Raw genomic sequence first — 13,008 nt, 5'->3', positions numbered from 1 at the left:
TACTGTGCTGCTGTTTATTTATCTAACTGCTCAAACAGATAAGAGTTGAGGAAAGGGACACAAAGGGAAAATTAATGCTAACACAGACACAGTCTACCAGAGGCAAATCTTTACATCATTATTCTGATACTGAGGTGATTTATTTGACTCTAGACCAGATTCGAGATTTGATCTGACCTTTCCAAATAACCATCTAACTTCCACGTCGAATCAATGATTCCTTTTTCTTTATTAATTTCCAGTCCCTAGGATTTGTTTTCAAGGAAAAACATCATAGCTCCAAAGTATGTTGCTGCTCCTCCAACATCCTCTAAATCTGTTTTTTAGACATGACCTCCAGGTAAAATCCGGAGAATTGGCTTCGGAGTTTACTCTGAGTTTGCCGTATACAAACTATGCTTTTCGGACGCGTTCAAAACAGCAACAAATCCTCTGTATTATTCAGACGAGAAGTGGAGCCGGCGGATGCAGCATACCGAGGCAGGAAGTGATGTTTTGACGCTGCTGTGGAGATCGCATGCTCTTGTTTACAGCACCCCCACACTGCTCTTGTCTCTACAAACTCTCTTGACATCCTCATCTTTGTCCTCTGTACATGTCACCACTTTTACACTGGGAGATATTTGTTCTCATCCCTGTGATAACTTGTAGTAATCACAGGGATGATGACCTGAGAAGGTAGCTTCCACATCACAAGGACACATGTAAATCCCCACAGACAACATGTATCCCTAAAAAAAAACTGTGAGTCTGGTTTCTCACCATGTCCATTTGGAATCAACCCGCTGATTGCTAGAAACTACTGTATGTGGCACATGAAATGTATTCGGAAGGAAGTAGCAGGAACGGAACAGCGGGAGGCCCCTATAAAAACCATTAATGGGTTCATCTTTGAAAACCACACTAGATCTTAAGAACCACATCAAAGTATATATTTTTGCCAGTAACAACCTAACAGGTAATTAAGCATCCCTGACTGAATGGATCCCTGGCTATAAATGACACTATTATTCTGGATTCAAAGACATATGGGGTCACAGGCAGAAACAGTCTTGTACGTGGTGTTGCTTGTTTTATGGTCATGTCTGCACGCTGTGTCTGTGCACATGCCTGTAATTCTCAAAGTACAAAATGAGAGTATGTGTGAGTGTTAATCTGTCATAGGCTACTCTCTGGGACAAATCTCTGACAAAAGACCATTGAATACGGGACATGCCTTGTGTCCTTAAATATAAAAAAGGTCTTCCTTGGGTATTTGTTAAGGTCAGGGTAAGGAAGGTAAGGTTTTTGTAATTGAAAGTGACCTAAGAAAATCTGTTTGTGTGCGTGTGCGTGTGCGTGTGTGTGTGCATGTGTGTGTGTGTGTGTGTGTGTGTGTGTGTGTGTGTGTGTGAGTGTCCATAAATCAAGGCATGTTTATTCGCAGCACCATGTGTGTTCCAGACAGCATTAAGTGAGTTAACAGTGTCTGGGGGAATGCATCTGTGAGAGAGGATACACAGACATAAAAAACTGAACATGCTTCACAGAAATATATCAGAGCACTACAAAAGTACAGAAAAGGGGAATAAAAAAAGGCCAGTTTAATTAGTTTAATGCAGCAGAAGTTGTCTATGAACCTTTTTTTCCAGGTTGTCAGTTCTGCCCAGAACTACCAGCAAAAAAGTCCTTGATTGTTTTTTTTCCCCTTCCATTTCCCCTCTTGATCTCTGCCTCTGTGTGTCCTCCTGTATTAACTCTATTTCTCTGCACATGAGGGATTTGGTGCAGAGCCAGAATGTTGACAAACATACACTTAGCAGGCCAGCACTTATTTCCAAATCAAATAATCAACCAGGAAAAACCTGATTAGAGAGTTTGAAAGAAAGAGAGCACTTTAGCCGTCCCAGTGAATCAACACTCCTGGCCAAACAGAAACACGCCACACAGGCAGGCTAATTCTCTGCCGCAGTCACAGCCCTTACTTAAAAAATATAATTTTCTCTTTTTGGATTAAGTTGAATTTGATCAAATTTGAAAACCGTAGAATGTGAAGTGGTTTTAAAAGGTGGACGCTGAACAGGAAAGGAAGCAGGTTCCTACTATTTTCGAATATCTCTCTACACTTCAGTTGATTTTTATTGATCTTAAATTTTCAAATGAATGCAATTGGCTTTTAACCAAGATCTAGGGGTGTAACGATACACCAAATCCACACCTCTAAAAGAAAGAGAAGATTACTTGAGAACACGTTGGACTTGACTTCACATAAATCATGTAAACAAAAATAACCAAAGAATAGGAAAGAAATGAGGGTGTGTGCCTGTCGAGTCTGATGTTTTCCTCGGAACTCAGACTGTAGAGATGAGGCATCGGCTCCTGAGACATTACTACACACTTTTGTAAAAGGTAAACATACGATTCTCCACACTCATTGCTCTGAATATAATAGTCACTTCAGATTATGCAGGCTTGTGGTCCCGGGGTTGTGATTGGACAGACACGCACACACGCAACAGGCTGCACCTGCTCCTGTGGCAGCGTGTGGGATTGGGCAGGGAGATGTGTCGCAGCTCTGTCTTCGCGTGTCCCAAATAACGTTTGACAATTGTTACGGCCCAACCAAAAACCCTATGTTCTACAAGATCCCACAGACATCATTTAAACTGTGTAAGACCTACTTCAACGCTATTTTTAGTTCCTGTCTAATTCCAGTTTAAGAACACTTCAGGGGGCCCATTTGCACCTTCAGTTCAGAAATGGGTAAAGCACCACCTTCAACCAGCAGGACGTAAACAAGGGCACATGGACAGTGCCTCGGTCCTGGCGGGGGAGACTTCTCCGCAGTGAAATGCACACGACACACACCCTTGACTGGTCTCACATTCCTGAGTCACCCCTCCGCCAACCCCTAAATCTGTGCCTAAGTGTGAAATACCACAGGAGGGTGGTCTCTGCACTTTCAACTCCTCACCTTTTTGCCCGTCCACAATGCACTGAGCCCAGCTGGTCAGTCAGCAAGTAACAGAGGCTTGATAGAGATCAGTTCTTATATTAAACCACAATGACATTAAAAACCTGCCACATGTCCGGGAGGCCCGTGCCCGCTGAAGCCTGTCGCTGCCTTATGGCCGCCGATGCTGTTTCTGCCCGTGGATCAGGTTTAGGATGAATTCTCTCCCCTAAAATTAAACCTCTGGATACGGTTACATAGTCAGCTCCCCCTAAATAAAGTCCCAACTTATTTTTGGCCTTCATCTGTTCCACTGATCCAGTAATAAAGCGAGCAAGTGGAGGGGAAAAACATCTCCCATCGCTACGTGCACATGAACAGGCACACAGGCATAAACACACCAACGCTTTTTAACTTTCGTTTAAATAAAAAAAAAAAAAAGGTAGTGGTAGGAACTCATCTGAGCTCCAACTGTTATGATGATGAAATATTTACAAGGAAAAGGCTGAAAGGCGAACATCCCCATCTCCCTGCAGTAAAACATTGTCTCTATGCACATCCTGTGTTTCAACGTCTACCTGCACTCCTACCATTCATAGTCAGTTTATCTCTTGTTCCATCCTGTCCTGCTTTTTTCTCCTCTTTTCCTCATCTTTCCTTTACAGCACTCATGACGTTCCTTCCTGCTTTCAACTATTCCAACCTCTTTTCCCCTTTTGTCAGTCTCCCTTCTTCGTCCCTGTCCTTGCCTCTCTCCTACCTCAGCCCCAACCCTCTGCCGTAACTCGACACTTTCTCACAGCCAGCGCCTGACTCTGCCAAGTTGTTTCTCTGTGTTGCTCCACTGTTGCCATGGTGAGACTCGCTGTGTATGCAACCGTGTGTGTATGTGTGTGTGTGTGTGAGTGTGTGTGTGTGTGTGTGTGTGTGTGTGTGTTTGTGTTTGAGAGCGTGTAGCTACCTACACTCATGTCGGTGTAAACGACATCTCTGAAGCTTTTGTTGAAGAGTGTGTGCTACTTAGAATGTGTGGATTTACGCACACTAACATTGGTGTAAAGTGTGGGCTTAGATAGGTTTGTGGTGTGTGTGTGTGTGTGTGTGTGTGTCTGTGTGTGTGTGTGAGTGAGAGAGAGAGAGTGAGAGAGGAGAGAGTAGAGAGAGAGAGTGTGTGACCACCATTGCTCCAACAAATGGGAGCAATGGTGGTCAAGGTCATGAGTGGGTCCATTTTATCTGGCAGTGGTTTCCCATCTGTGGCACTGTGGCACCACAACCTGGGATCTATGGACACACACACACACACACACACACACACACACACACACACACACACACACACACACACACACACACACACACACACACACACACACACACACACACACACACACACACACACACACACACACACACACACACACACACACACACACACACACACACACACACACACACACACACACACACACACACACACACACACACACACACACACACACACACACACACACACACACACACAGGCCTGATGTTTGCCCAGCACACTAGGGAGGGCAGAGAGAGCCAGGGGGCCGGGTGACTGTTTGTTTAAACAAGGTCAATACACATGCACACAAACACATACACACAGGAGCGTTTACTGTATACTGCATGAGGGCTGTATATGGCCTTGCTAGACTGGTCCAAGCTCAATTCCTCTTATTCCCCCATCCCATCCTCCCCCACATCTCTCTCTCTCTCTCTCTCTCTCTCTCTCGCACCCTCTCACGCTCTTACTCACACACACAGACATATACACACAAACACACACGTGCGTCTCTCTCTCGACTCTCTCTCCCCCTCTCAGTGATCGTTTTCTAACTGTGCACTAAGCCTGATTACAACAAATGAGAACCAAGCTTCCAACATGTTTACATCAAATACAGCCCTGGGGCAAGCAACACCAACTCCAGCCAGTTCACACAGTGCAGACCACACGGCTCTGCATTGTTGTCTGTATCTCCCTGCATTATGGCAGCTAGTCTACTGTGAGATCCTGCAGGAAAGAGTGTGAGAGAGTGAACTGTCAAGGCATGGAAAAAGCCTGACTGTAAAGCTGGAGGAAAATTATAAGAAGAAAGAAGGCAGATGAGAGAAAGAGATGGACAGGTAAGGAAAGGGGTTAAAGAATATGTGAAAATGAATGACAGAGACAGAGACGGGCAAGAATTAGGTCATGCATTTAAGCACTGGGATCAAAATCATTTAATGCATCCAAGCTGGTGGAAATATTAGGAAGTCTTGGACAGCTTCTGTCGTATTCTCTTTCAAACCCTTGTCACCAGACACCATAACTTCATTTAGATTTATTAGCAGGGGCAGGAGGTTTCAAGATGGTCATAATATTTTGTTTCTAACTCTTTTCAGCTTTGTGTTTGAAATAAATCCCACTCCTATGCCATGCTTTTATGGTCTCAATTTTGTTTGTGCACCGAGTGTGATTGTTTCTTCACTGTATCTAATAATCTTTTTTTTTTCTTGTTGTGTCTGCCTGCCTCTATCCGTAGCCCAGCAGGTAATACCAGAGGGGCTCCTTATATTTGTGTGGGTGCAGCAGTACTCAATTAAGCTGGTTAAATACGCACAAGGATACCTCAGCCAGCCAGAGAGGCTTTGGACTTAAAAGTCTCCTAGCAACAGGTGTACCAATTATGGTCTGCAGCTAGCCCCAGAGGAATGGCTAAAACATCCAGTCAGCCAGGCACAAACGGAGCCATCCTGCAATATACAATTGTAATAAAAGTAATATTTAAAAAATCCGGGAGTTAAAATACTGAGATGCAACTGGAGCTGGCACATTTTTTAAATAAGCATGAACATTTTCTGGCATCAATGATAAATCATAAATAAATTCTGTTAACCATCACACAGGTTCAAATATTTATTTGGCAAAGACTACATTGCGTAGGGAAGAATACTTTTTGTTCAACCTTTACTGTGAGTGTTCCATTTTAAATGTCCCATAAACACTGTTGACTGATGGACTTCTTAAACAACTACACCGTGGCTAGTTAACAGTCATTAGCCCCAGTGTGTGTCTGTGTCGTTGCACAGAAATACACAGCATTCCTCTCAGAACTCACAGCTATGAATCATGTCTGTCAAAACAACTCAATGTAAACACTGTCACACTTTGTGTCCTTTGTTTGTCTGGCTACCGTACGTACCGACGAAAAAGGAGCCGACTGTTATGACCATTGCCAGGCACAGCCATACGACACCCTGCCTCTCTTTAGATCACTGATCAACAGCTGGTCAGCACCCTCCTCTCTTTCTTAATAGTGTTAGCTGGGGTCAAACTCCCAACACATTGCATTCTCATGTTTTATTCCGAGCGATTGAGATGTATTTGTGTTGCCAGAACGCAAGTTACTGTAACATTAAATTCAAAGGCATGTCTACAGCTGGAAATACACTCTAGTGCTTTGCCTGCAAGGTCATACAATGATACAGACAAACTAGCAAAGAGCACACACAGTATGATAACAAGATCCTCAAACTAAATCTTAATAATTAAGACTTTACAATAGCTTCTTCAAGTGCACAGGCCCAGGGACATGTGACAGGTTTTAATGCCGATAGCTTCATATACTGTATGTCTGTGTCTACAATTCTTTACAACTCCTGCATTGAGAGTCTGGGGAACCAAAACCACAGGTTCACAACCGAGCCATTACATTTTACACAGACATGCTGAACAAATTAACACAAATCTGCTCTCTGAGGAAGCTTTATACTACAACATCCTCAACATCCTGTGGATGAGATTCACTGGGTGAGAAATGCCGTGAAAATGTTCTTTCTTTTTTTTGATCTAGAGGAAATCCACATACACACAATATTAATATTAGAAATTATTATTTAACTCATAGCTGTGTGCATGTGTGTGGGTTTGAATGTGAGAAAACTGTGAGAAAGAACAACTCTCACTGTTAGACTTGAGCACTTACAGTCAAATCTGTTTAGTTTTTGATGCGGATAAATCAACTATTTCATTTCAATTTTTATATTATATTTTTAGCTTTTAATATATATATTTTTCTTACTCACACATAGCCAAGACAAAAACCTACCGTTTCCACACAACCTGCTGAGTGAAACACCTGTTAAGGCTCCCACCTACAGATGACTTAGTGATCGGACACAGAGGATTTCAGGCCTACGATAGAGACATGTAAGGTTTTGGGTACATTTTATGTGACTTATGAGGTTACCTTCTAAGGAGATGTTTGAGCTTCTATATAAAGTACAAGTTAATAATTTGAAATTTCTAAATTATTGTAAGAGGACATAACTGCATAACCTTGTTCTTGACTGCACAGCCATGACTGCGTTAAAAGCCAGTGTGCATTATTGCACAATAAAGGGTAAAACAGGGGGCTCCTTGCTGCTGAGGGCTTCACCTGCTCCAATGTTTCATAGTATTGCACCAAAATACAAATGTCTATACCAAGAAAACCTAGTTTTCCTCGCAGATTTCAAACAGGCCAACAAAATCGAACGTCTCTACAGACAAGAAAATGTCCTGGCCTCGTGTGACAAAACTACTGTCAAATGAACTTTAACACATGTGAGCATGTAAAAGTTCCCAGACCAAAAGCTCCTTCCTTTAGGCATTTCTTCTTTTTTTCTGTTGACACAGCAGCGCAGTGGTGCACTGATCTGGGCAACAGCATGACCACAAAAGGAAGTCATCACCATGTCCAGATGGCAACTATGGCGTCATCTAGTGACATCACAGCACCTAATTTAAAACCCAAGGAGATTACAAAGTCCCGCTGAGTCTAATTGACATAAAGCTACCATCAGTAGAATGAACAGAAGAGAAACTTCGCAATGTTGCCGACAAAACTATCAGCGAAATCAAAACATTCAATCTGCTAATTCTCTGTGGCAGAGAGGCTGGAATCACACAGCAAGGCACCCTTGCCACTATTCCCCCAGGGAGTAGCTTGCTTCACACCTACAGAGCACCTGGGAAACATAATATGTTCATGCTTGTTCACGGTTTCAAGTGGTCTGACCCCCTTCTGTCCAATGTATACTGGGTCAAAAGCAGTGATCAACTTTAAGATTCACTCCTGCTTTTATTAGAATTTAATTAAACTTATATCTGACCTTATATCCAGCATTCAATTTGTTACAGGGTAAGGAAATCACCTTAGAATATGATGCTTTTTGCACAGTGCAACAAAAAGAAGATAGCAGAAGAAGACCAACAGCAGAGGAGAAGGTATTTAGTAAACAAAGACTGACTGTAAGAACTGCTGGACAAGCACTGATACTATCTAGCCTCAGCTGTTCGTTTTAGGTTGACGTTCAGTATTTGCAAGAGTGCACATAGAAAGAAGCAAAGATGGTGTAAGTATATCTTCAAATAAATATCTTCTTCTATTGTTACTACATATAACAAATTATACACTTTACCAACTGGCACTAACATTTAAAAAGAGAAGCAGCATGTTTAATAGCTGAATAAACTAAATGTATGTTTGATACTGTATATAATCAAACACATAATAAAAAGATTCCTTGTCAAAGTCCCTTGCTCCTCCCTCCCTTCCTCATTAAACTCATTCACCCCCACATTCTCTCTCTCTCTATCTCCCTCTCTCTCTGAGCACAAAGCTCTGCGAACCACTGATCACAAAGAGCAAACGTTGTGTGTGCTCTTCTCTAACTCTGCCCAGGACATCTGATTGCTGTTGGTCAATTTAATCCAAAAAGTATTTTCCATCTCTAATACATTTTACTTTTTATTTAAGCACTGGGGGTTTCTGCATACTGGAGAATGATTAGAGAAGAAATACTGTTGCCTTTCACTTTTTTACAAACAATGCATTCAAGAGATATATGGTATAGTTCCAAATTATCCTTAAAACATTGAAACATTAAAAAATATATTTGGAGTAAACAGAGCAGAGTCTGCTATCTTTAAGAATACAGAAGAAGTGATTGTCTGGGCTAAGCATGTAGGTCCTGTGAACCAGATTCTAGCTGGGTCTTAATCACTGTTGAAATTGCCTTGTTTGACCTCAGATAATAGATCAGTACGAGCTAGCTACTGCAAGGAAACTGCTATAACCAAACAACCCCCTCTGGGGATGAGGAATAAGGGCAAGCATGGCAAAGGCTGGGTTGAAAAAAGAAATGACAGCTAAATTATGCATCGACACATATGGCAGGATAGCAACTTGGTCTAACTGAGGTTGAAATGGTTAATGATTGGCCTGGAGGGAGTGTATGACTGAATGCATTAGGGTGAAGGCTGTTTCTAAAACAAATGGCAGTGATTTAGGGTCTGTTGTGGTTTGACGAGGTCTATTGTTGATTGTTTTATCATGTGTATATTGTGCAACAATGAGCTGCTACTGAGTTTACCTAAGGACAAACCTACTTCCAATCTGAAGTCCAAAGCTATAACTACACATGTTGCATGCACCAAAATTAAAAAATAACAATAATTATGACAAATTAAGCTGTGCTTTGAATGTTTTTAACACATTTTACCACATTCAGCGTCAGTTTCTAGTCGTTTGCACTTAGGCCCAATAATATACTGTATTTCAATTCATAAACAAAAACTATACTGGAAGTTTATGATAACATTTATCTACATTTTTGTTTTTAGAAAAATTCTTATTCAATTCTACAATCCAAACTTTGACAGTGCAGGTAAAGTAGAAACGAGTCTGCAAGATGCACTGAGGATAGTAGACTAGACGTAGTGATCCCATTGGCCAGGGAATGAGCAGCTGGCCGAACTATCAGTCTGAACTCAGCCATTGTCGGGTGCCACAACACTGGTCATGGCCCAACTCTGAAGCGCTGCTTTAATCATACACACAAAGGTAGCTTTTCACAGGCTTCTTGAAATATTTATGGGTCTGAAAACTTCCACTATATTGCTCCCTCTCTATCTCTCTCTCACTCTCTCAGAGGGAGAAAACCAGCATTGGCTCCACGTAGGCTCACCTGGTCTCTAACAGGTGCTATCGAATGACAGGGCAGCTGACTGGGCTGTAGCAACAGCTCTACTGACTGCCTGCTCGTCTTCCTGCTTCAACAGGTTGACTGACAGTCTTGCTGTGGGAGAGGATCCATGTGACAGTCCACACATGCAAATATGTAACATGAAACCTAAAATCAAATGTTTTTCTCCAAAAAACAGATTATGTTGGAGCTATAAACATTAACAAATGCTATTTAGTCACGTTTTTAACAATCAGATACCGACGTTTGTATTTCAGTGGTGATGGGTGCTCACATGTACAAACTGAAAATAAAAAAATGTCTGTCACATGCAGAGGGCAATCCCTGCCAACTGGAAAACAAGAAGTAACTGCTAAATTCAGTAAATAAGTTCGGTTCAGCTTGATTCTCTTCCTTTCATGTTTCCTTTCATCAGTAAAGGCTGCGATGGTTGGCGTCTAGGCCGTTTGGTTGACGCAGAGGGAGCTGGATGATAAGTGGCCAGTGCCAGCATCGAGTTAACACAGACAGTAAATCAGTCCTGACCTCAAAGGGATATTTAATCCTCAGTGTGGTAGAAACACCAGTACCCACATTTTGTTTAATGGAGCGGGGGGGAAAAGACAGCTGTGGTACAGTAAGTACAGCACCCCATGAGGGAAAATACCCAAATATGTTACCTTGACGACAGGGTGGCCACCAGACGCTGCTTTGACGGCTCCTCGGCTGCCCTCGGTCTCATAGTGAGCTCGGTGGTGGGCTTTGGGTTGTACCTCGATCTTCAGGTCATATTGGCCAAACTGGCTTGGCAATGGCCAATCTAAGGGAGGCAGGGAGGAGGTCCTGGGGAGAGAATACCAAAAGCATGAAGACACACACACACACACACACACATTACAACTTCAGTATGAAACTACAATATAGTGTTTTGTTAAATATTGTTTGTTTATTATGTTTGTGATTATATTAGCTAAGTATATAAATGCGAACAGTCCCTCTTGAAGCATCAGACTTAGTTGGACAGCACATAAAAGTATCAGTGATATATATTTTATTGAAATATATTTTAGCCTTAACCATAAAAATTTCCCACTGAAACACTTGTTTGCGTAAATCCACCTTAATATTTCAAATTTTTCAAATTATTCAGTAAAGTGTCCAACTTGCAACACCAAGCTCGAAAACCTGTCTCCCTGCCTCAGGTCTGATGACAGTAACCTCCCTTCAGGCTGTCTGGCTGTCTGGAAGTTGAAAAGGTGGTATTCCCCCGTTCATGGTGTGAGACAGTATAATAGGTGTAAAATGGGGGTATACTTAGCCTCACAAGACAATGAATCACTGGAATGCCCAAATACATTAATCATGTTCTTAAACATAGCATGTGTAATAGGTCAACCGAAGACTTGGAGGTTGAATGATATTCGAAGAGGGACTTTTCTTTGTGAGTCTCTGGGTCAGTGAAGATTCATGTACCACAGTAAGTTCTGTCTGATAGTGTGTGTGTGTGTGTGTGTGTGTGTGTGTGTGTGTGTGTGTGTGTGTGTGTGTGTGTGTGTGTATTTTATGTGCAGTGCACAACTTGGGCTGGCATTGAGGGTTTTTCCTCGCTGCGTAATTTTTTCTCTGTATAGACTACAATCATATTTGAACAGCTGCACTCAAAACACTCCATGGTCTTCTTCAAAGAGAGACTGGGTTTCTCCATCTCGACAAATCAGATCAGTTTACGCCAACAACATCTTCCCATATTAATACATTTATTAACTTATATCAAAGTTCATGATCTTTCACCATAGTGAAATATACCTCATTAGGTCTATAACCCAAGTCTTTTTGGGTCTCTGTAAATAGTTTTATGAAAACCATTCCCCCCTAAATGAAAAGTTAAAAAGTGCCATTACCCTAACCCTAACCCTTTTTTTTAGCAGAGTAGAATACACAATCATAAATTAAACTGTGTATGTGTGTCTATGCATCCATGCATTTTGTGTGTCTATGCCTCTGCATGTTAGGCCTGAATCAGGGAATAACTCAATGCTGTCTGATGGGCTGAGAGTCAGACACTCTATGGTGCACACTGCTCTCTGCCTTGGCGTTAACCACTGTATGCTCTTTGTGCTCCCTGTCACATGATGGCATAAGCTTTTATTTGGCTCTACTCAAAGACAGTTCAGACTGCTAGCATGCAAACTATTCTAAGTCTAACATCCGTGACGGATCTTTTACAGAACAAATATTTTTGTATGGGAAAGTTAGTAAATTTTAGCCAGCGTGGCTGTCTCCCCAAATTCAACCCATTCCAAATACCTGTCAAGTGCTGGCTTCGTGCAGACGATTCTGAATAGACTTAACTTAAGTGCCACGTTTTCAGTACAGCCATTGAACTTCACAAGCTATCTTACAGCCTCTCACTAAATCAAGTTTTTCGCAGCTCATTGAGGCCTTTTGGTTAGAGTTCCTACAACATATGACATGAAAATTTAAAGTAAATCTTCATTAGGTTGTACCTAAATACTAACTAGTCAGGGTTAGGGTCACATGTGATAAAGGCATGTATAACACAAGCAGATGACTGCTGTACTAAATGCTAATCAACGTGCAGAGCAAGTACCATGATACATGTATATGGTGCCTTTGCAATATCAAAATACTCTAATTTCAGCCCTTTTCAGTTTGATTTTCAAAAATGGTTTTCACCTGACAGGCGCTTTTTCTGGGATGTAACACTCTGACACGCTGTAATAGATGCATCCTAACCCTCATGTTTTCCTCCCAGCATCCATGACATAACCACCCAGGAAGTGTGGGTTTGCATGGCTGCTATGGTAACAGGAGTAGAGGAGGACAGAGGAAATATGAGCTTTGTGACGGAGCAGAGCAGGAGCGGCAGCCTATGTACTGACATAGCATAACCATTCTCAAATGTCTAAGCCATAGTGTAGGGGCCTAAAGTCCAATCACATCCCCATACTGGCTTTTGGCAACCAACTGAAATTAGTGCCATGAATATCTCATTATAGAAAGCTCAGGGGGTAAAACATGAGCAGACTCTTGTCACCCCA

At 42.0% G+C, this 13,008-nt stretch overlaps 1 protein-coding gene across 1 annotated transcript in view; it reads right to left on the bottom strand.

The window, feature by feature from the left end:
- The window catches only part of nfatc3a (nuclear factor of activated T cells 3a), a 58,996-nt gene that overhangs the window by 26,368 nt on the left and 19,620 nt on the right, over window positions 1-13,008 (bottom strand). Inside the window, exon 3 of the mRNA XM_053420017.1 lies at window positions 10,627-10,789. Coding sequence (XP_053275992.1) covers window positions 10,627-10,789 — 163 coding nt within the window. The remainder of the gene's footprint in view (window positions 1-10,626; window positions 10,790-13,008) is intronic.

This window comes from Pleuronectes platessa, chromosome 1 (assembly GCF_947347685.1).
Source record: "Pleuronectes platessa chromosome 1, fPlePla1.1, whole genome shotgun sequence".
Lineage (NCBI taxonomy): Eukaryota > Metazoa > Chordata > Actinopteri > Pleuronectiformes > Pleuronectidae > Pleuronectes > Pleuronectes platessa.
This window is presented reverse-complemented; position numbering and strand designations above follow the sequence as displayed.